The 23,081-nt window shown below is 50.2% G+C and overlaps 1 protein-coding gene across 2 annotated transcripts in view; it reads right to left on the bottom strand.

Annotated features, from left to right (window-relative positions):
• PCDH1 (protocadherin 1) overlaps nt 1-23,081 on the bottom strand; it is a 56,795-nt gene that overhangs the window by 5,546 nt on the left and 28,168 nt on the right. The window contains exon 5 of one of the 2 annotated variants that reach the window (XM_029997866.2): nt 580-622. The exons of the other annotated variant lie outside the window; for it this stretch is intronic. Coding sequence (XP_029853726.1) covers nt 597-622 — 26 coding nt within the window. The 3' untranslated portion in view covers nt 580-596. The remainder of the gene's footprint in view (nt 1-579; nt 623-23,081) is intronic. 2 annotated transcript variants of the gene reach the window in all.

The raw sequence follows: 23,081 nt of genomic DNA, 5'->3' as shown, positions 1-23,081 counted from the left end.
TTTCACCAGCTCAGGGCATGGCCCTTCCCACCAGATACACACTGGTACACATAATCCCCTCCTCACAAAAAAGGAGAGACCAGCTGGCACTCCCTCAGCCCTGGGAAGAAGCAAACCGGAGCCATTCACACCATGCTGGGGGCTCTGCCCTCATCAGCACATCCCTCCTGCCACCTGTTTGGGGCTCTCGGACACAGGCGTCCCCAAGTCACCCTGGCACAGCTTTCACACAGAGGCAACCCCAGGATGTGAGGAAGGTCTCTGCAGAAGAAGGCTGCATACAATGCCGGCAATAGTTGACAAGGTTCATAAGTGAGAGCTAAAGAGATGGGCATGGAAGAAGGGGAAAAGTTAGCAGCAAACCAGTGCGTGAGCATATCTTGCCTTAAAACCAACCCCCAGTGACTGTATCCCAAATTCTCAGCTCCTCTGGGGGCTGAGGCCCCCCAGTTTTTCCCCCTGGTTCCTGCAGAGGCTCTGGCACCCACACTGCTCCCCGTGCTGGGAGCCACCTCCTGTGTCCCGTCCCCTGGCACACATGTAAGCTGTGATATCCTGGCAGAAGCCATAAGGACATACCTCAGCGCAGACCCCCTTCACAGCCTGCTCCGCTCAGGGGACTCTAATGAGGAGCAGAAAAAGGACGAGAGGGTCACATCATTGCACAGCCCCCAGCCTCCACACCCACCCTCAGAATCCTCCTGGACCCTTCAGCCTCTGCCAGCCCTCCCCGTCACATCGCACCGAGCCCCACAGCATCCCTCTGGTACCCACTGCCTTCAGGAGTCCCTTGGCCTCTCCTGGCCCTGCTCCAGCCTCCTTGAGGCTGCTTGGCCACCACTGCTGATGCCTCACTAGTTTCTCCAGCCTTACACTAGCCTCTCTGGAGCCCACTGGCCCTTGCAGGACTCACACAGGAACCTGAGGCAAAGCTTGAAGCCACCCGGCTAGTGGCAGCCCGAGCCCCTGTGTGCAGAGGGAACGGGGCTGTGCGTCACATGGATACAGCCGAGCCGAATGTGCGCCGACGTGCTCACGCACCGCAAACAGGCACACTCCAATGAACTCGTGCGCAGGGGACAGCCATGCTCACGCTGCAGGGCGCAAAAGCAGAAGCCCAAGCATCGCAGGGGACAAGATGCCCACACAGGCCAGTGTGAGAGCATAGCTTGCCAGTGCATGTCTTTGGGGTCAGTCTCAGGGCTGGCCACAGACCAACTGTCCTATTTCCTGAGCATGTGGAAAGTTGCCTCATTTCTTTCTCCTAGCTACAGGTAGAAAGCAAGATACGAAACCGCAGGCAAGACAGCTGAGTTTTCATCTCTACTCTGTGCAAGTCAAAGCACAGACTGGAGCTTGTGTCCTAGATGATCCACCAGGTCTTCCTCTCAGGACAACAGGATGCCCCGGTGGCCACCGGCTTGGTCAGTTTGAGGTCGTGTTACATTGTCTTTCACTTCTTCTGTTCGAGAGGCAATATTGCTGTCTCTCTCATCTACTTTTCTACTGGACAAATGGGATGGCTCATCATCATTTCCACTTCCAGAAATGCCTTGGTGCTGCGCGGTCCTGGGGTGGGGAGTGGATGAGTGCCATCACTTCTTGCTCTGACAGAAGGTGCTTTGCTGAGTCAACGGAGGGTGCTGGCAGGACAAAAATAAAAGCTACCTCTCCAGTGAACAAAGCTATGGTGATTTCCTCGTGCCAATGGCAGCTCAGAAATCGCAGGATCAAGCAGGAACGCTGTGTTCAGGGTCTTTTATTCTGGTTTTCCCATTGTCTGTTTCTGGCACTAAAGTCTTTTTCCAATGTTGTCTCACTTGCAGTGAGATGCTGGCATCAGAGCTCTGCCACTAAAGGAGCGTATTATGTTCCATGAGCACAACCCGCTCCGCTTTAAGAGCCCCGGAACGGGGCAGGGTGTAATTCCTGAATAGCTGTGATTTAGAGCAAACATGACCCTACGGCCTAATTCTCAGCACATGCTGGTGGTTCAGAGACTTCGATGTGCCACTGCAGACAAGCAGAAGTCTTTCTTTGGGAGTAAACACTGGTGGAAATTTTGCCCACAAAGTGCTGATTCGGGATGCCCTGCAGCGTGGTGAGAAGGCAGAGCCCAAACCTCACCTTGGGGTTGAGGTGCCCACTTCACCTTACAAAGTGTACTCAGGATTTCAGATCCCTTCTCCACCCCAGGAATGCAGTTTTGTGACTCTGAACCCCTGAAACCTGACAAAGTTTCCTGGTGATGAAGAAGACGGCTGTGCCCTCTCCAGCATCTCATTCCTCCACCGCATCCTGGCCATGCAAAGTAAAACCTATGTCTGTGCAGCTGCTGTGTTTTTCTGAGCTTTGCCCTTTCACTGCGCTCCTTTTGAGGGCTGGCCCATCCTGTTATTAGCATTTCCATGCCAGAAGGCTGTACTTCACAGCCAGGAGGGTTGTGTAGTTGCTTGGGCATTCCCAGTCCTCACAGTCTTCTAGCTCCCCCCTTTCCATAGCTTTGCATTTCCCTGGCATCCTCTTGTTAGCTGCCTCGGGGCTGCTCTGCCTCGGCACATTGCATAGGAGTGGATCCGGGGTAGTAAAAGTTGCATCCCTTTGAACTTTTCAGATGAAAAGGGGGCACGGTTGGGGCTTTACACCGAGAAGCATTGAGAGATGCACCCTGGTCCCTCGTTCTGGCTGGAGGAGGGGAAGCTCTCTCGAGCTGCGGCTCTGTTCTCGATGCTGGAGTGGCTGTTCTCGTCTCCTGACATCCAGGGCACCTCTGCTCTTTGTGAAGGAGACTGTGCCAGGCTGTCTCCTCCGGGAAGAGGCACATATTTGTGCCGCTAATTATTTCTCTCTCTATATCCCCATGCAGGGCAGGAACACATCCTGGTGCAGCCACTTGCAAGGGCTCTTCTAATAGTATTATTGCTCTTAGTGGGGGATTTCAACAGTGCACTTGAGTACTGACAGGAGACAAAAGCAGGCAGCCTCATTCAGCAGGCACTTCCACCTCCTGCATTAGATGTGCAGAGGTTCACTCGCCCACTTCAAGCCAGGTAGTTTCAAGCAGAGGCTGAGAGCCAGCCTCAACCACTTTTTTTTTTTGGCACCATCTGCAACGTCCGCAGTCTGGTTTGGTTCTCCCTGTCTTCCATTTGCGTCAGACATCAGCACCGAATGCGTGGTGTGCAGTGCTGGGTGAGCAGGGATGATGCAGCACAGGAGGCCAGATCTTGCGGGTGAGGGGATACAGTAGAGCAGCTCTGGGAGGGAAGACAGTGGGACTGTGGGGATGTGACACAGCAGAGCACAGCAGAGGATGCAGAGAAGCCCGGAAGGGAGGAGGAGGGAAGCGCAGCATGCTAGGAGGGACTGGAGAGGTTTAGTGGTATGTAGAAACAGGGAATATGACAGTGGGGGGAGAGCAGCTTGGAGGCAAAGCAGGATGCTTTTCTGAAGCGTTAGATCAGAAAGACTCATCTTCCCTACCTGGTGGCATGGAGAAAATCAGCCACTAATTTCAACCAGCTACCCCTGTGCAGATCCCAAAAGCACTGTGCCTCTTCTAGCGTTGGTCAGGGGGTAGAAGGGTGGAGCATAACCCACGCTGCAGATTGAGGGCTGGGGTGCAAGGTATTTCTTTCAAAATGGCTGTCTTTCAGCCAGGGAAGGATGCAGTGTTTCCAGTACAGGCAGCTTTACCAGCTCTATTGCCCTGGTGTGGACACCTGGAAACACCCCTTCTCCCACACCAAGCCCTCAGGGCTCTGCAGAGCACTCCTGGGACATCCCTTTCAGCAGTGACCTCCCATGACATCATATCCCAGCAGCACTGTCCTCCCTGCCTGCCCCTACAGCATCGATGCAATAGAAACAGCCTCCCTGGTGCTGCTCTTCCCAGCAACTCCATTCCCACAGCACAGCTCCTGAGAGTAGGCACCATTCCACTATTCCACCATAGCTTACTGGTGCTGTTCTCCTGTACCACCGCTCCCTCCGGGTACCACTCCCTGGAGTGCTCACACCTATAGGTACCCTTGCCTACAGCACTGTTCCCTACAGGCACCACTCCCCTACCGCGGTACCGCTGACAGGTACCATTCTCCCACACCACTGTTCTCTATAGGTACCACTCCCCTACAGCGCGACTACCTACAGGTATCGTTCCCCTACAGTGCTGTTCCCTACAGGTACTGTCCCCCACGGCGTGGTTACTGAAGGTACCACTCTCCCGCAGCGTTGCTCTCTACAGGTGCCATTCCCCCACAGCGCCGTTCCCGGGAAGCACCATTCCCCCATAGCGCTGCTGCCTACAGGTACTGGTCCCCCATGGTGCCACGTCCTCCAGGTGCCATGTTCTGTGCTGCTGCTCCCTTCAGGTATTGCCTCCCCCCGCTGCTGTCTTCCCTCCAGGCACTGCTGCTCTAATGGTGCCATTTTCTCCAGGTACCATGTTTTACAGCACTGTTCCCTCCAGATACCACTCCCCTGCAGTGCTGCTTCCTCCAGGCACCATTGCTTCATGGTCTGTTCCCTCTTCACTATACCCTAATAATACAGCTATTTGGATAGTGTGCCCCAACATCCAGTTCTCTTATACCAGCAGCCCCATTACTTTGATATTCTATTCTATTCTATTCTATTCTATTCTATTCTATTCTATTCTATTCTATTCTTCATGTCTTTGCATCCTGGCACTGCTGGAATGAGTGCCTTGCACTATCCCGCCCCTTGACTTACCCCTCTCTGTGCCTTTGCCCTGCAGCAGCACGCCCGACCCAGTAGCCTGGAGGAGTCTCCCCACGTCGGCAGCAAGAGATACTCAACAGCCCGTCCCTACCTGGCCAGCTCAGCGTGAGCTTCCTTTGGCGTACAGGAGCTCAGTGGCTCCTTTCCAACATCTTCCCCCTTTCAAGGGTTTTTGGGAGAGAGGAGCTGTGCTGTAGGTAGCTGCAGAGCTATTACCTCCTTTGCAAAGCCCTGACACCAGGTCCCCCTTCAAGGTCCCCAAATGAGGTGGGCATGGCCAGTGCGTTATCCCCAGCAGGGAATGGCCTGCCGCTGGACGCAGGGGACCAGAGCAGCAAGCTCGCCTTCTGCAACTCCTCAGTCCGTCTCCTTTCTGGCCCCTGATTCCCACATCACATGTGGACGTGACCAGAGCCCTCTACCTCCAGAACAGTACAAGCACAACACCAATTTCACTTTCCAGCCCTTGGGGAAGGCTGCTGGACTGCTGCCCATTTCCACAGCAATGCTCCAGAGATCAATGAGTACAGAAATATCGGAAGCTGAAAGCACAAGCGGAGAGCTCCCCGCAGTCCACGTCAGTCCCTATTTTTCCTAGACTGAGCTAACATCAGCCCTACAACACCCAGGCAGACGGTTTGCAGGACCATTCCTAGCACTACAACACCCAGACAGACGGCTTCGGGGACCAATTCTAGCACTACAACACCCAGACAGATGGCTTTCCAAACTTAACACCGTCACTACAGCACGCAGACAGATGGCTTCTGGTATCTGAGACCGACCCGACACTGCCCATAAAGGTGGTTACTGCAGTTCAACGCCACACCTACAGCTCTCAGGGCAATAACGAGCAACACTTGCTTTTACAATAAATACCGAGCAAGATCCTCAGACCGATGCCAGCACACAGATGGATTTCTCCTAGGCACCAAAGTCAAGAGATATAACGCGCACAGCCATCTCGCCCAGACCCTACAGCACTGAGCATCTCTCCCCTCATGCTAAACAATAGTATCTAAACACCAGTACAGACAGCTTGCTCCAAAGTTAATGGCCTGTCAGCCCCCAGATGCATGCGCGGATCAAACCACGGCCTCTGGAGTATATTACAACAGCACACACTAACTGCAGCACCGAAGCAAATGACTTCCCAGATCCTGCCAAGGGTATCACAGCAGAACCAGCACGTAATTAATGTGGACAGATGCACCCACCAGCCTCAGCCTCACCAGCACAGGTAGTGCTAAACCACTTTGTCGGCAGCGAGGGCCTGAGCCCAGGCTCCCAGAGGACATGTTCTTCCCTTGCTTGCCGTAACTGGAGCTTGAGGGACCACCTCCCCACCGCCGTTATGCCTGTAAACTGCAGGCAGCTAGCTGTGCGACAGTGGCAGGCTGGCTGGGAAGCGCAGGCATCCCACGGCCACATCGCCACAGCAACGGGAGGTGATCCGTACCCTGCGCCAGCGGCAGGAGCACCCAGATGGATGGCTCTGGACACTGGCCGTGTTCCTGCAAGGACCAGGCAGGGCTCGCAGGGCTCAGCGACAGACTATGGCACCTGCAGGGCTCCCAAAAGCACCATCTGCCCCCCAGCTTCACTGCAATCCCTGTGATACCCAGCAAAACAAATTCAATCCCCCTGTAACAGATTTTGTGCTTGTGGTGCCTCTTACATGATCTCCTACCCTGGCACAGTGGGGCTTCAACTTTCGCTGGACTATAAAAAGCAGAATTATTACATTAAATTACTGAATAATTATGTTAAGAACTACCTTAATAGGATTACAGGGTTCAAAGGTTAGGAAATGCCAAAATTAGGATTGTCCATGCAGTCTTAATTCGCTTCATGAAAATCTGCTTCATGGTGCAGACCAGAATTACACTCTGGTGGAAAATATTTTCCCTGGGGTCCCTTTGTGCCTCTGGGGGAGAGGACAGAACCACCTGGGAGATATCAGGCTTTTCAGGAAGAAGAGGCTTTGCCAGTGAGACTCTACCCCACAGGCTGCTGAAATTGGGGAAGGTACAATAAAAGGGTCAAGAGATCACAGAAAATTACTTCTCTAAAGCATGGGGCTGGAAGATAGGGGGATTGCTTTACTATTGAGAAAAAACTAGCAATTTCCTTTCCTACGTCCTTTTGGAAGTGAAATATCTGGACAGATTTCACTGCCACTTTTCAAAATATTTGGTAAGTGGCCTATGTCCATTATGAAAAATTATATCTTCGCAGTTAAATTTTGCCAAAACTTCAAGCAACTGAAAACGAAGTCAGGTAATGAGCATTACTGGGCAATCCACTTCACCCATGTTGTAGAAAGCACAGTAACAAGTCTAGCTCCAAAATGAAATCCTGGTTACTACAATATCCAAACACTGTCCTCTGGCCAACCAAGAACTTCTCATGACACCTACAGACATTCAACAAATAACCACCAGAAAGGTCGAGGAGTCACGCAATAACCAAACCAAACCATGCAATAACCAAACCATCTTCCCGGTCTCATTATATGCTCCTGCAATAACCAGCCCGGGTGAGTAACAACTCCTGTAGTACCTTCAGAAGTGCACAAAGGTCTTGACAAGAAGTTGTGGGCAGCAGAGCAGCCGCCCTTCTTCCCCCTCTGCCCAAGGAGGAGGGGAAGGTCAGAGCACAGGGCTCTTCTGGCTTTTGAGTCCTCTCTCGCAAGGGCTAATGATGGTTATGCAAATAAGCAGAGGAACACCACCTGCTATCCCCAGGGGCTGACAGCTCATGCATGCCTCGTATGCGCATTCCTGCTACCCAAATACCTACAAAATTGCTCCTTCCACATTCCCACCTTGCCTTTGCCATGCCTCCCATGCATAGGATTCCCCCCAGACCCTCCCGGTGGGGGTCCCAGCCCGGTCTGTGGGGCTGACCTGTCCCTCTGTCCAGCTGGGGCTCCCCGCAGACACATGGATGCGTGGTCCAGAGCCTCCTGGCATGCCCTGGTACCGGTGTGCTGCCTGCTGATGGGATGGGGGGGTGACCAGAAGGGGCCAGGCCACCAGGGCCAGGAGCGGTGCCACCCATGCCAGGGAGAGCTCTGGCTACCCACCGACCTAGCTACGGGGTGCCTACAGCTGAGGTGCCGCTGCCCAGCTCTCCGGTGCAACACGCTCTCCAGCCGGGGTCTGCTGCATCTGGGTGAATGGCAGGAGAGCTGAGGTTGCGGCCCTTGTGGCACCGGGTCCTGGGGAGCTCCTGGTCCATATTATTATGGGTTGCTGACATACAGCGGTCCCCTTACCCCATCTCCCTCCTCCTCACTCAGAGCATCACTGAGACACATCACGGCTTCTGGAGGGGACTGGAGACCTGTCCCATGGCTCCTGCAGGAGGATTGTGCCCTGTGCTCCTGCCACTGCTCCAGAGGCTGGGGACACTTGTCTGCTTGTGCTGAAAGCCTTGGGGCAGCAGCAAGGGCAAGCGCAGCAACCCACATGCCCCAGGCCACCCCACAGCTGCCAGTCATAGGATGTGTTAAAGCAGCAAATGCTTCTTACAGAAGGAACCTGAGCAGCTAATCCTTGAGCTTTACCTTGTGCCTGAGCCTGTGAAAGGCAGGGGTCTAATCCCCTCTGATCCAGCCCCTCTGCTCAGGCAGGGGTCTCGGGGGGGGGGGGCAGTGGACGGAGGGGTCCCCTCCAGCCCACACCCCATATACGCTTCCAGGCAAATTGCAGCCTCCCATCCCTGGGGCCAGCCTCAGCACCCTCCGTCTGCTGCAGCCCACCGCTCCAGCCAGCCTCCCTCCAAGGGTTAATCTTCCTCTCTAGAGCTTCTCAAAGCTAATTAGAAAGAGCCTGGGCAAGTGTGGTGGCAGACACCGCTGCACTTATCTCCCCACTTCCGGGGCTCTGCCCTTATCATTTAATTAAAGCTGCAGTCGTGCTTCCCTTCCTGGCAGCAGCTAATCAGGGAGGGCACTGGAGCTTGAGGCAGCCTTTACCAGTTTGCCAGGGAAGGAGCAGGAGAAGGGCAGGGAACATGCCCCAGGAAGGACAATAAAAGGGGGAAGAAGGTAAAGGAAGAGTCCCTTTGTGCTGGCAGCCTGGGGACTGGGAGGGCAGCGGGGGACCAAGCCCCAGCCCCAGTGCCAGTCTGCCAGCTGCGGTGCTGTGCGTGGGGGCACGCAGGGTCCTCTCAGCTCTGGATGGAACTCGGCAGTGTCAGCCTGGGGGTGAGCCAAGAAAGCTGACTCCTCCACAGGCAGGCTGGGAGGCACTACAGGCTAGCTCCATCCCCCAGCAGGAGCAGGACCCTGGACCCCCCACCCTGCCCCAAAGCAGCCCTCCCAGCAAGGCACGCTCAGATGCACCCTGACACCAGAGCCCATGCATGCCACATGCCCCAGCAGCAGAGCAAGCCACACTCAATCCTCCCGCAGGCAAGGAATGACCCATGCCATGCAGTACCCAGCACCCCAAAGAAAACTGGGGACCCCCAGAGTACTGGGGAAGGGGCATGTCCAGGAGGGATGCCACCAAGCACCAGGAGGGATGCCCATCAAGCAACGGCAACTGCAGCAAGATCCTCCACCAGGTCTCTGAGGGAGGGCAAGGATGCATAAGCCCTGAGAAATGCTGTTGTTTGAAGGCCACACAACAGCGTGCCGACCTAGCTACACAGGGATGCGTGCTGGCATACATTCAATGCGAGACTCAGCCATTTTGGGGCAAACAACCCCCAACTGATGCTGACAGCTTCCGTGCCAAATTCCACACCTCTATTCCAAAGCATGGTTAAGCTAATGGGTCTTGAAAAGAAATTCTTATAACCAGTTTGTTAGCAGGGCTGAGACAGCATGTCTTGTTCTCAGAAAACAGCTGGAACACCTCTGCTAAAACTTAAGAAAAAAAAGGAAAAGAAATCAACCTGAGGGAAACCCAGCATGGAAAATTTAAGCTTTAGTGTTGGAAATCTGCTGAAGTGATAAGCAATCGAAAATAAGTCTGTATAATACAAAAATGTCAAGCAGCCTGAGGCTGCGCAGTCTATATAATGATCCTCATTGCAGGTTCCAAAAGCTGCTCTGAAGGCACAGCCTGCTTGGGAGATGTATGCATGTGCTTGGCATGCTCCGAGCGGGAGGAATAGAGCAATTGTTTCAGCCTTATGCCAACACTGTACAGTCCTTCGACTGCTCCTGGAAAGGGTGGTCCTCTCCCACCATTGCTCATCTGCTAGTTCCTCAATCCTCCTAGTGTCCTAATCATATGAGCAAGAATTAATGCACAATATTTTAATTTTTTTAAAATTAATTTTCAGCAAGACCAGTTTTCTCACCTCACCTACAAGCTTGTGTCGGATGGGAGTGAGCAGGTAGCCACATGCACAGCCTAGGAGTGCATTGCAAGGTGCGCCAGTTCATGTGCACAGGGACTTAGGAATACTGGTCTGGTTTTATGAGCACACTGTGTTTGCTCCTTGGTGGCTGCCTTTCATTGTACGCTTGTATTAAAGCTCTTGTGTCAAGGAGAAAAGAACTGGCATACGTGTGTCTGCCTTTGAACAAAACCATTGTTAAGCTCCATCAACAATTTAATAATCTTTCACTAGCAGGACAATGAATCGGGGAAAATTATTCTTGCAGGGGGGCCAGTAGCCACAGCGCAAAGCACTGTTCAAGGCCTTTGAAGTCATATAGGTGTTTAGCTGACAAAAGAAATCACGACTTTATGAAAACAGCTTGCCTCAACAAGGGGGTCTGGAAACAAAGAAAACCAAGACCACTCGGAGAGAAGCAGAGCAGGGGAGAAGGAAGAGCCCTTGGTAAAGAGTCAAGCCAAACCCCAAGGAAACTGGGAGAGGAAATGACAGTATGGATTTGCACACATATACTCTGCTTGCTTTCCACAGATCTTTCCTGGGCTGCTTAAGAGTAAAGTGAGCACCTTCACTTCTCATTTCAGCTTTCTTACAGTCTGTTCTGACTGTAGAAATGTGCTGGTTGCCTGAACCATAATGCAGACACTGAGGAGGAAGAGGCTAGATCCTTGCCAGAATTTGCAGTGGATATTTGAAGGACCAGGGGACAGGCACTAAATCCAGGGCTGATGCTCTTTGGCTGCCTTGAGGAGGAAACGTCTGTCTGCTGATGGAGGATGCACACGTAGACCCAGATACCACACCCGGCCACAGAGAACCAAATGCACATGAAATCCAACATACAGCAGTTTTGTGAGCACTGGGCCAGGGGTATGGTCATGAAAATTTGGAGGAATGATCTGACACCAAATGAGGGTGTCTGGCTGCTGATTGCTCGAAGATCAAGAGCAGCCCACGCAGGAAAGCCTGAACCTCTGAACTACCCAGCCCATTTCTCTGCAGTGAAGAGACATGCCATAAACCCAGCTGAAAATGCATGTTATTGATGCCTCAAACACCCACAGACTCAGAGGTTGAAAATCTGCAGTGGAAGCTAAACGGGGAGAGATTTTGTGGCTGGCACATGGCAGAAGCAGCATATGCACTGGTCATTTCCTCCTCTGGTGCAGCCAAAATACATGCCAAGAAATCAATCCAGGTGGTTAACATTTCTGAATTGAACCACTTGCCATCTTGCTGGCATGATTCCCCACCAAGGCATTGAAAGGATTAGCAGTGCTGATGGCCATGGCCAGAGAGAAGTCACCTCCTCATGTAAAAATAGGAGGTATCAACACCGATGCAGCTAGCTAAAGGTGCAGCTCTGAGCGAACAGGAGGATATCAGTGTGCTGATGAAAATGGGGAGGTTTAGGAATGGGGCAGACTGGTTATGGTTTGTTTGGGAAGACCCAGGAAAAAAAGCCAGATCCTGATAAATACTGCTCTGCCCTATGTTTGTTATTAGGATGGCAGAAAGGCGCTCTTGTGGGAGAGTGGGAAAAAGAAGGATAATCGCTTCCGATAGGGAATATCAACCTCTAGCTACCCCTGGGTGCTGCAGTTTACAGACTGCTGGAGGTTAGATGCAATAAAGTTTGCACCACTCGAGGGAGACCTGCCAGAGGCAGTTCTAAAGGCGCAGAATGAATAAAACACGCTTTAAAGAACGAGCAAGGATTAAACCTGCTGCCTAACATCCTGGTAGGACAACGGGCATACATCATTGCCTTGCATTAGAGGCAGATTGGCAAAGGGGATTTGCCAGCTCTGTCACCCCCAAAGCACAGCACAAGGGAACAGCAGGATGATCGCGAGAAGATTTTGATTTCATGGTCCAACAGAGATGTATGAAAACTTCCAGAATCAGTCCAAGGGCACAATTTTTACAGATTATTTTTCAAAAGGCAGAAGACAGTAATAGCAGGTCTGCTCCTTATGCATAGTCCATAGCAATAGAAAATATGTGTGTAGCATCGAGCAAAGCAGTGGTGTACCTGTTTGAAAGAGCAGCCCAGAACCGGACAGGTAAAGAGCTCAAAAGGACCTGTGATTTGAGAGGTCTAGGATCAGCAATTGACCCTTTGAAAGAAGCCATTAATCATCATTAAGGAGGTTTATGTCCCAAGGGACCAAAAGGCAAAACAATAAGGCGAGTCCTGTGTCTTATGATGTGGGTTAGCAAACAGAGACAACAGCGCTTGGAGAATGAAAAATAAAATGCATGTGGGCAGCAGGTTTTACCTGCAGCGGGGAACTGCCTGAACATGGGAAGGGTTCTGTCTGCTGAGGGAAACTGATAGCGTGAACAATAACATCGAAGCAGCATTGTTTTCAGGAAAGGCAAGATATTTGCCTTCTCTCACTGATTTATCTGCATCTCTGTGGGTGCCCCTTCCTGTGTGGCTAATAAGCAGCAAGACGCTAGACACGGAATACACAATTTCTTTTGCTTTTATTCATTTTCTTTCTAGATATAATAAGTCTTGCTTTTGTCAAGATCCCTGTTGTCTGGGTAATTTCATCTAGAGATCCTCAAGGAACAGAGATCTCCATATCCCTCAAAGTTTAATATCATGATTTTAGTTGGCATATTTTCAAGCAATAACTTATACAGCTGAAGAAGAAAAAAAAAGATTACTTATGTCTAATTGGCATTATACTAATTACCAGCAAAATACATCAGGCAAATATCACATCTACTCACTCTCTGTCATTTTACATTCCCTACTCCATCTTCTCTTTCCTCAGCAGCTATAAAACAACACAACATGCTGTTCTGACATATCCCTGAACAAAGATCATATCCTAAGCCTCTCCTCCTTTCTCTCGCTGCCTCCTTGTTATTTCACTTCCAAGCAAGGTTGTTTTAAAACAGAAACAGACACATAACTGATTGAGAACTGCTGGTTTTATGAACTTGTGCCCATGTACTCCAGCATCCTGCTCTTCTCTGCTGGATCCCTTCCCCAGCCACTCCCAGTGTTTTTTGTACAGAGGGTTTATGGCCATGCATGTAAGAATGTTTTACCTTTTATATCTGAGTAAGTATATATGCACAGATAGACTAAAACAGAGGCACACGTCCTCTCACACATGGGCCATCTGAGCTGATTTATTCCTGACTCAGAGCATTTTTGCTGGTTTATGTGAAATGATTTTAAAAGTGAAGTAAGTTAAACCCAATAATGCCAGTCTTACGCTGGAGTAAGGGTCCTGAGTGTAAATCTAAGCATCTCCAAGACCCACCACGAGCACTGTCCTCATCGTTCGGCTCATTTTGACGTTAGCCTGCTTTCGCCTGGTTCAGAGCAGCTCTCGACCAGACAAGAGCCCTGGCACAGTCTGGGGATGAGCACTGTGGAGGAACCCTTCCCAACGGATAGGATGGATGAAGCAACACTGACTGAAAGAGTTTAGCCTAGTAGACATGAGCTGTGCTGGAGCAGTTGGCCTCAAAGCCCAAGAACAAGATCTGTCTCTTTGTTTTTAGTGATACGGCAGTGGAAGGAGCACCCATGTAGGACTCCGTATCCATCAGGCCCTGGGCAGTCCAATTCTTCCATCAGTGAGGCGCAGCTCTCCTCTCCCATGAGGAGTGAGGCTGAAGCCCATTGCAGAGATTATCTGGGAAGCCTTGAACCCGGTGCAAAGGCACAGCCCCTTCTCCATCCCACTGTGGTTTCCAGTAACAACAAACATGGACAACTTGTCACTACATGCCTCTGAGACCTGTCTAGATGTGCCTGCCTGGGAAAATGGAGCCCGCCAGCCATGAAGCACATCATAAGCTTCCCCCATTTCTGCTTGCTGAAAGCTTCTTGTCTGGCTCAGACCAGATAGAGGGCTGAGGTGTTGGAAAGGGAGCCCAGGTCCAACCACACTGCCCAGGGAAGAAGGAGCTGACCACCACGTGGCTTCTCTACACTGCTGTTGTGTCGGCACTGGCCCTGAGCAGGCTGCATGGTTGCATCAGCTCACATGAAATGAGCCTTGGATCCTGCAGGGGAACCTCAGCTCCCTGAAAGGAAAGGCAAACGCAGGGGCTGATACGGTTAGATAACCTCTGAGTCAAAGCAGCCTATCCTTGGTATCTCTCACCAGATGCCATGACTAATGTTAGATTTATGGAGTGTCCTCTCTGCAAGTAAAGCAAAGAGCTAGCGTTACAACCACTTAATGGAGGTGACTTCAAATCAGGATGGATGAGAGCTTGTGGGAAGGAGACAGGAAGAGAGATTCATTAATAGTGAGAGCACAAAGGATAAAATCCTGGGGAAGAGCGAACAACTGAGACTGACATTTGACCTGTCTCAGTAGCAAAGCTCACATTGATTTCACCGGGGACAGGAATGAATCCCTTATCCTCTCTCTCATGCCTACGAGAGGGATTTTCCACCTGAGGGATCTACACCTGACCGATCCTTCAAACTCAGGCACATGCTATTTTTATGAGAAAGAAAATGCAGTGTGAAGTCCTCAAGAAGCTCAAATGGGAGGCTTCATAAGCTTCTCCAGCATTAAGTTTAAATCCCACACTAATGCAGGTCCCTTTACATGGGAAGAGGTACTGCCAAGCAGGAAGGTTTATAGAGACATTCAGGAGCATTCAGAGGCAGATAAAGGGGAAATAACTGAGTGAGATCACACAGGAGCTGGAAATGGCATGTCAAATTACTTCAAAAGGTGCTTTCTAAGGAAGCAGGTCTTTGAAAACAACAAACAGTCTGGGACTGCTGAGGGATCCTAGTTGTCTACTGCTTTTACACTTGGTTGCTTTTTCTGGTTTAGACGTATTCTAAACCTGAATGCCGACCTCATCTGGCTGCTCACTGCCCTTCTGCAAAATCCCTGCTTTCTGCAACTTCAGCTCTTTGTGGAGCCACAGAGTAGTCAGGTTAGGAAAATTGCTCTGACTGAAGAGCAATATGGCAAAAAAAAAGTGATCCAGCAAAACTTCAGCCTGATCAGCTCCCCAATCCAGTTCGCCATGCAGCCAGACAAACAGCTGTGTTGGCACAACAGAGCACATGGCACAGGGACAGGGATGAGCAAACCAAGACAGAGAGGAGGGAAGCTGCCTATTTTGGCACTCTCGCTAACAAAACACACGGAGTGCTGGCTGTGGTTAACAGGTTCATCAACAGAAATGCTCATAACTCATCTGCTGGCTCTCCCCCATGGATGTCACATGGACCATCTGCAATTGCTCCAGAGCACCTGTCCAAAGGCAGGACACCAGATCTCAAGCCCTGTTCTAATGCATATTTTAAAATGTTACAGAAAATACAAAAGAAGAGTCTGAAGGAGCTTCAGCCAACCCCTCATTCTGAGGAAATGTCCTCTCTGGAGAGCAACATAGTACAAATGAAGAAGGTACCTACACTCTTGTTCCTGTTGTGGGTCTAATTCTGAAAGCTTTAGCAAACTTGAGTTGAACCCATGAAAAGCTTGAGGATGACATAAACTACTCTTTGGAAAAGAGACTTTATACCAAAGAAGGGGTGTTTAGATTTGGTCCAGATAAGAATAGCTGTGCATGACCATTTGCATGGGCATTTGCAACCATTGCCAGGTAAATGCAAAAAAACTAAGTCCTGTGCAGACTGAGTGGCAGTAACCTATATCTCACCTTGCAGCCACCTTGTGAATGTGAAGAGTTCCCTGTTTTAATGTCACTAAGGCTGCAGGAGTGCATGTCCGGTCAAGTGAGAGCTACGACCCAGCCTGCTGAGATGAAATGGTGGTCAAAAGTGTTCCTGCCCCGGACTGGAGGAGATACATGAGATTGCTTGGTCTCCCTGGTCTGGGAGACTGGGAAATCCTCCTTTCCCTGGGATAGTAGAAGTCATCTTCCCTGTATAAGCTCATTTATAGTTCTTACATAAAAATTAGATGCTCCCATGTGTTTGCAGTTGGTTCCTGTAAGAAAAGTCTCAAAGTTTGCTGTGGAGCTGATGAAGCCTAGTGAACAGGGAAGAGTGGTTCCAAAAAGCAAGGTGAGTTTTGGGCTAACTTTCAGCATATTCTCCAAGCTTGTGGTGTCTGCAGTATTGCCCAGTAAATCAGCAAATTTAGAGGAGGGTCACCTCCCTGAGATGTGCACTCATGATAGCACAGGGAGAGGATCATGTTGGGTAGGGCTTCCAAATGGAAGAAACAATAAAGATTAAGAAAAATGACAGGATTTTCTCCATCCAGTAGGTTCAGAGCAGGAAGAATGTGAAGGACATAAAAGAAGGGATATGACATTCACTAATTTCCATAGTCTTGCCACAGACAGCAAGAGGGGATGGAAGATGTCACAGCCCAGCCCAGGATCACAAGGAATAGCAGAAAACTCAAAAAATCCAATCTCGAATGCAGGAGGCACACATACAGCCATAGGGACCTATATATTCTACAAGAGAAGGCACCTTCCTACTGAAATATGAAGCTTTTCGTCTCTTGGGCATTGACTCAGAACGACTGTCCTGCCTAGATTTTTCATAATCACATAACGCAACCACAGGTCAGGGACAGAAAGGATGAAAAAAGTAATCAGGATCCAACAGAGAAATTTGGTTCCTTCAAATAACGGCTCTAGAGATATCCAGGATCTGTCAAGGATCTCTGGAGAACTTGAGGACAATCTTACATGTGCACTACCACATAATCCTGTGAGACACGAAAGACACTGTCAAATAAATCATTAAAGCTATTTTGGACAACGTCTGAAGCAAGTAGCATCCTTCTTAGAAGGTCTTGAGAGGATTAAAGGCATTCTCTGTAGCTAGTAGCAATGTACTTGTTACTCAGTCTGGGGAAGAAAAAACAGCTGTACCCTATTTACCCTGGGATCCTCGGTACAATTAAGGAAGGTGACCTGGTTGACATGGCATGCCACAACTGCTCTGACCAGAACGGCTCTTTCGTAACAGAGAGTTTACCCAGACACAGGTGCTGGAAAATACAGAAAAGAAGAAACAGGGTGAGAACAAGTTTGAAATTACAGCTCAGACAGAAATGGCATGTTGAAACCAACATGGTGTAATCCATTACCATTTGCAATCCGTCGGATGTTGTCTACCATGATAAAAACTTTTCCCACATCTCTCTTCAGTAGTGATTAGGAAAATCAGAAGCTGTCTTTGGGGATGAACCAACATTAAGTGAAGAAAGTAGAGAAGCTCACAATTTCTTATGAAGAAATTCAGATGCCTGTAGAGCTGAAGATCACTGAGAAACTAGACATAATTTGTAGAAGTATACAAGATGCAGAAGATGGTTACAGAGAGTATGCATATCCTAAACAAGAGCAGAACTTGGAAACTACTAGTAATGACAAAACATCTACAATAAGTAATTCCAGCCCTGATGTCAACAGTCAGTGTTAAAATGGAAAGGCTGCAGATTAGTTAAAAAAAAACCCTACAATGTCTCAGCTAGAGAGGAGTCCAAGTGCCAGCCAGGCCCAAGCCAATGGTCCTCAGCTGGTCAGATGCGTGACCTGCTGGTTCTCAGTCAGAAAAGGGGAGACCAGTGCACAGTGCCAGCCAGAGACCATCCTTCTTTATTCCATGGACAGCAGCATTTATCCTATCTTATACCATACCCTGTTTTCTCCTACAAAGTGTGAGATCTTTCAGTAACAGAAGAGGTCTGTGTACCAGTCAACCTATCTGGGCTCACAGGCATTTGACCGGGAATGGCACAGAGCTAGCTCGAATCCCACATCCCAGATGGGAGCCCAGTCACAGGCATTCCTCAGCACTCTGCAACAAAGCAAAAATGCTGCAGAGTACATTTGAAAAAAAAATCCACAGACTGAACATGTGCCTGGAACACTTTCATCAAGACAAAAGAGACATTTAAAGATAATGCAAAAAAAGAATAGGTTTTAAGATCTAGAGACTTCACTCTGCCAGACGAGGAGACAGAAAGTAATTTTTTTTGTCCCATCTGCTGGCTGGAAGGAACTGAATGACAATAGCAGTGAGAACCTTAAGAAGAAGTGCATGACCGGACTGATGCTAAGCAGAAGACAGGTGATAGTGGCTCCCCAGTGCTGCAAATCCAACTCATCACTGTGAGCAGTGAGAAGGGACCATTGGCTTGGAGTCTTATTCTGAGCCACCTGCCTTCTCAAGGTGCTGTGACACTGCAGGGTGCACGCACAGCCCAGTGCTAGCCAGAAGCAGCTCTGTTTGCATGTGATGGACACGCATGCCTGTCATGAGACTATGAAGACAAACACTAGCAGTCACGTTATCTCTGTGCCTGGTGCTGCTATGGATGCCACTGAGTGCTGCTGGAGAGCTATGGGCTATCATGTGGACACATCCACACCACTAAAAGGTTGTTGGCAAATTGGTGATCATGTAGACAAAAAATGATATGAAGGAATGGAAGATTGAACTATAATCAGAAGTGTAGCAAAGGGGAGCCAGAGGAAAAAAATCTCCCCAGGCTGCCTTTGCAAGGGTTGCCAAAAAGCAGCACATACACCCAAGATGTGCCAGATGTTGCTGCTGCTGCCCAGGAATGGGGCTTCAGGTCTGTGGCGACATCATGAGCAGATGGCAATGGCTGGGAGGAGCGCAAGGAAGGGTGGGAGGAAAGGAAGAGAGACCCAGCTGCCACAATGTCTTGCCTTGGCTCTGCTCACAGTAAGGGACCTGACTCAGGTTTTGAGTGTATCAAAGAGAACTTTAAACGTTGACTTGCTTGCATGTGATCTACAAGTACACATCAAGTGAGGCTTCTTCTAATATCGATTCAATGGAAAGAAATGGGAGCTAGAGTAGCTCAAGCAGATTTTAAGTGTAGGCTTGTGAAACTGGGGGCAGAGAGGATCTACCACCAGAAGGGCTCACCAGGGGTCTCACACACTTGCCACCATTTGCAATCTGCTATCAAAATGGAATCTTTCCAAAGGAGTGCTCCCGGTCAGCCATGGTGAGACGCAGAATCACAGGGTGAAATTTTATGGCCTGTGTCACACAGGGGTTAGACAAGCTGCTCCTTCTGGCTTTATAATGCATCAATCTACCAGTCTTTCTTGAAACAAAGAAGAATCTGGACTGAAAGGATTTTATCAAGTCCAGCAGTCAAACCCTGGAAATGGTATCTCAATTCATTTGCTCAAGCTGTGATGAGGTGTACAGAGGAGGTAAGAGACCATGAGAAAAAGGCTGGTCTTGTCAGAAAAGCCTATGGCCATGAACCAGGCGAGAAGGTTTTACATCTAGCTCTGCCACAAAGTCCCAAAACCATGCTGCTTGCGCCTCATACGTCAGCGACTGCCCGGAGGCAGCCGATGCAGCCTTGGCTTCACCATCCAAGAGCAGCTGGAGACCTGCCTCGTGGCTCAGGAGCACTGGGATGCTATGGCGGCTCTTGCCTTCCAAAAAGAGCAGACCGAGGAGCTGCTAGCTCATCCAGGGGGTCACCCAAAGCTAGCAGACATCTCAGAAATGCAGATTATAATTTTCTATTTCATTCCCCAACTATGGTGGAATTTCTTCCCTGGAAGGGGAGCTGTGAGGCTAAACTCATTAACATCTGTGAAGTACAGATACTACTGCACTAAGTGCATTGCAAAAGCTCATGAGATGATTGTTAATTACATATTCAGTGTGCGGTTGTAATGGCATGCATTAAAAAAGGCATGGGGTCCCCACTTTAAATAATGGGGATAAAACAGATCAAATGTTTGCCCCTGTTCTGTGGGCTGAAGAACGCAATTCAGAAACACTTCATCCGCTATATCGTCATCTCAGATACCTTTGTACCACACAGGGACAGAGTGAAACAGCCTTCATGTAACATTTCCTAAATTGCACGTATTTGGTCCTGTAATCTTACTAAATTCTCTCCATCGTCAATGGAGAGAGACTGGCACTTTCATAATCCAAGCTCTACATGCATTATGGCAGGACAGATCCTCTGCAGAGCAGAATCACTCCCAGGCTTCTTCCAACTAAAGCAAATCTGTGATACACGGGGAGCAGATGTCTTTAGCAAAAGCAACGGGTGGCCAAGTGGGAGACTAAGCTCAGTTCCCAGCTCAGTGTACCCCACAGAAGTGGATAACAGCACGGCAAAATGTTGGGGAGGAAACAGTGGGCAGCTAGGTAAAATACCAGGGATGACAAATGCCTGGGATGACTGAGGAGCTGGCACATTAGTGCCAAGATACTGGAGAAGTCTTCATCCAAAACATCATAATTCCTCCTGAAAAGGACCTGGCTCAGCCCCTGCAATACAGCATTTTACTGCAGTCTGCACAGTAAAAAGTGTCCAAAAAAGGAGGACACTGATATGTGTGTTAATCAAGTGAAGAACCATCTACAAAGAAAAGGCATGGATCTGTCTTCCAGTTGAAAAGCTATAAATAGCCTTGCATACTTGCTTATCAGATTGGTTCGGCTGCAGGGATAATCTCCTGGAGAAAGCAATGGAAGCCCTGTTATGTTGGATATTTATAACTAGATGAAAGCCTAGAAAATGCACAGCCGTGTCAGTCCTGCACTCGTGCCATGAGATAGGGTGAGTGGGATCCAACTCGTCTCTTCAGTTTAATGTAAGGTCAAGAATGGCTTAGTCTTCCCAGCCTCGCAAAAGACAAAATCTGATCTCTTTGAGGGGCTGGTGCTGCTTGAGCAGCTGCAGAAGCCAAGACAAGGGCATGGTGAGACAGTCCCCAAAAAGGTCATGATGGTCCCACATCACTGGAGACTCTTTGCAGGAAGCAAGACATGACCCTTCTCTGGACAAACAAGACAGAGAGGTCTTGTTTGTGCCACAGAGGTCTGATGTACCACATCTCAGGCAGGCGGACCGTGGGAAACGCAACTCTGATGAACTGATCTAACACGACCAGTACTTCCTAATCTCCAGATCACCTGGCCTGGTGCCAGGGTCCCCTAATAGTCTGCTTAATGGATCACGACCCTGACCCCAGCCCCTCAAGTTCATTGAACTGTCTTTGCCAGATTATCTGCAGAGCACCAGGACTGACTAGGGTTAATGCCTGTGGATTCCCCAGAGCCTTGGCCTGCCACGGCCTCTGCACTGAACCTGGTTTATACAGGTCAGGACGGCTGCTGGAGGCACTGGAGCCTGACTTCCCAACCACTGCCACGTGAAGGGAGCCGAGCCAGGACAGGCTGAGGGATGGCAAGCAGAACAGGGTTATGGTTATCCCCTGGGAGCCTCTGCACATGTCTGTATCACGCACGGATTTGTTCGTGGATGGGTGTGTGGAGATTTCTGTCCTCCTGGGTTGTGAACATACACAGGGTCTCTTGTGCAAAGGGAGGAAGCTGACTAATTTACAGGGCAGATTGGGTTTTGTGATGCTGTGGGCAGGGAGCCATGCCCCGGTGCTCTGTCCCTGTGAGAAGCCACTGCTCCGGGCAGTGTCCCCTAGCCTTTCTCAGGTCTGCTCATCCCCATTGGGCAGACAATGAACATCCCAAGGACTAGAGGCAGCTCTCTCTGCCCTCCATCTCCTGTTGCAGACACTCCAGGTCCTCCTCTCTCTCTCCTCTTTCTACCTTTAGCCCTGCTCCTCCCTCATCATCTCTGGGTTGCCTGTCACGGTCAGGGTCTCAAACTTTCCTCTTCCAGGCCCATCATCACCACAGCCCCACTATATCCTTCAGCACTGCCATGTGGCATCTCCTCGCCCACATGCCCTTCAAGCCTCTCTTGCAGGCACAGGCTTATACTCGAGGGCACTTGGGAAGTCCAGTACTGTCGCCCTGCACCAGGACTCCAGGAACCTCTCCATACTGCTCTTCCCAGTTGACTGGCTGATACTTTTGGGAAGAAAGTGATCTGCACAACGCTCCTAAAGAGGAGGGTGCCTCATATTGCAAGAGCAACAAATGGATTTGGGAACCCTGCCAGACCCGGTACCACCATGCCTTGCTTCAATGGTTGTAGCATAGCGAACTCCAGCATTACTCCAGAAACTAACCTGGGAAGAAGGAAGAGATGTTCCACTAGACCTTCAAGACCACAAATTACCCTGGGCCCCATGTGTTCCTTAGCAGGGGGACCCAGCAGGTTTGCAGCTCCCTAGACCAGCTGAACACACTCTCAGCCATTTTCACACCACATACAGACCTGTCCCAAAGTCAAGGATGCTCCCAGAAGTAGGGGGAGACTTCAGGAGAACCCACTGCACCTCCTCTTTTTCCCTCCCAGAGGTTTCTTTGAACTTGCCAGCTCCATTGCAACCTCCCCTCAGTACAAGAGCACAGAAGGCAGCAGGTACAGGAAAGTAGATGTTATGTGCACAGCCAGAGCCAAGTCCAAGGAAGCAACTTAAGCTGGCCAAAGAAGATAGCTTGGGGAGTGGGCTCATTGAGGGTAGTCAGGCAGGCAGCACAGAGGCAGCACAAGAAGCAGAACTGGGGTCGAAGCTGCGCCAGGGCAGGGGAAAGCCAGCTCTCCCACGGTGAGAGTGCAGACACCTCCAGTGGCATTCTCAGGTAAAGGTGGACCTGAGCAGGAGGTGACCTGAAGGGCCCAATGAAGGCAGGACATGTCGCTCTCGGGTTTGCCACCACCATGCTTTCTGATCCTCCACTCCACGTATCTCCTCACCCCATTCTGTGCCACTAAACCTGCTCTCCTCCTCTGTTCCCCGGGAAACTCCCACGGCTCAGACACCCATCACAGCACAGAGAGCTGCATCATGCCCCAACCACCCCTAGACCCCTGCCCTGACACAGGGGCAGGCACCCATGGGACCACCTCACTGCTGCACGCAAGCTCACCGTTGGCTGGGCTACAACCCCCTCCCCGTGCTGCCATCTCGGACCATCCTTTTGGGCCCCTTGTCTACATCATGCCAAACCCACCTGCCTCCTCGACTATTCCCACTCCCACATCTCCTAGCCCCCAGCAGACCTCCTCTCCCTCACCCACCTCTCCCCTCCTCACCAT

Source organism: Aquila chrysaetos, chromosome 22 (assembly GCF_900496995.4).
Source record: "Aquila chrysaetos chrysaetos chromosome 22, bAquChr1.4, whole genome shotgun sequence".
NCBI lineage: Eukaryota > Metazoa > Chordata > Aves > Accipitriformes > Accipitridae > Aquila > Aquila chrysaetos.
Note: the sequence above shows the minus strand (reverse complement) of the source record. Positions and strands in the feature narration are given on the sequence as shown.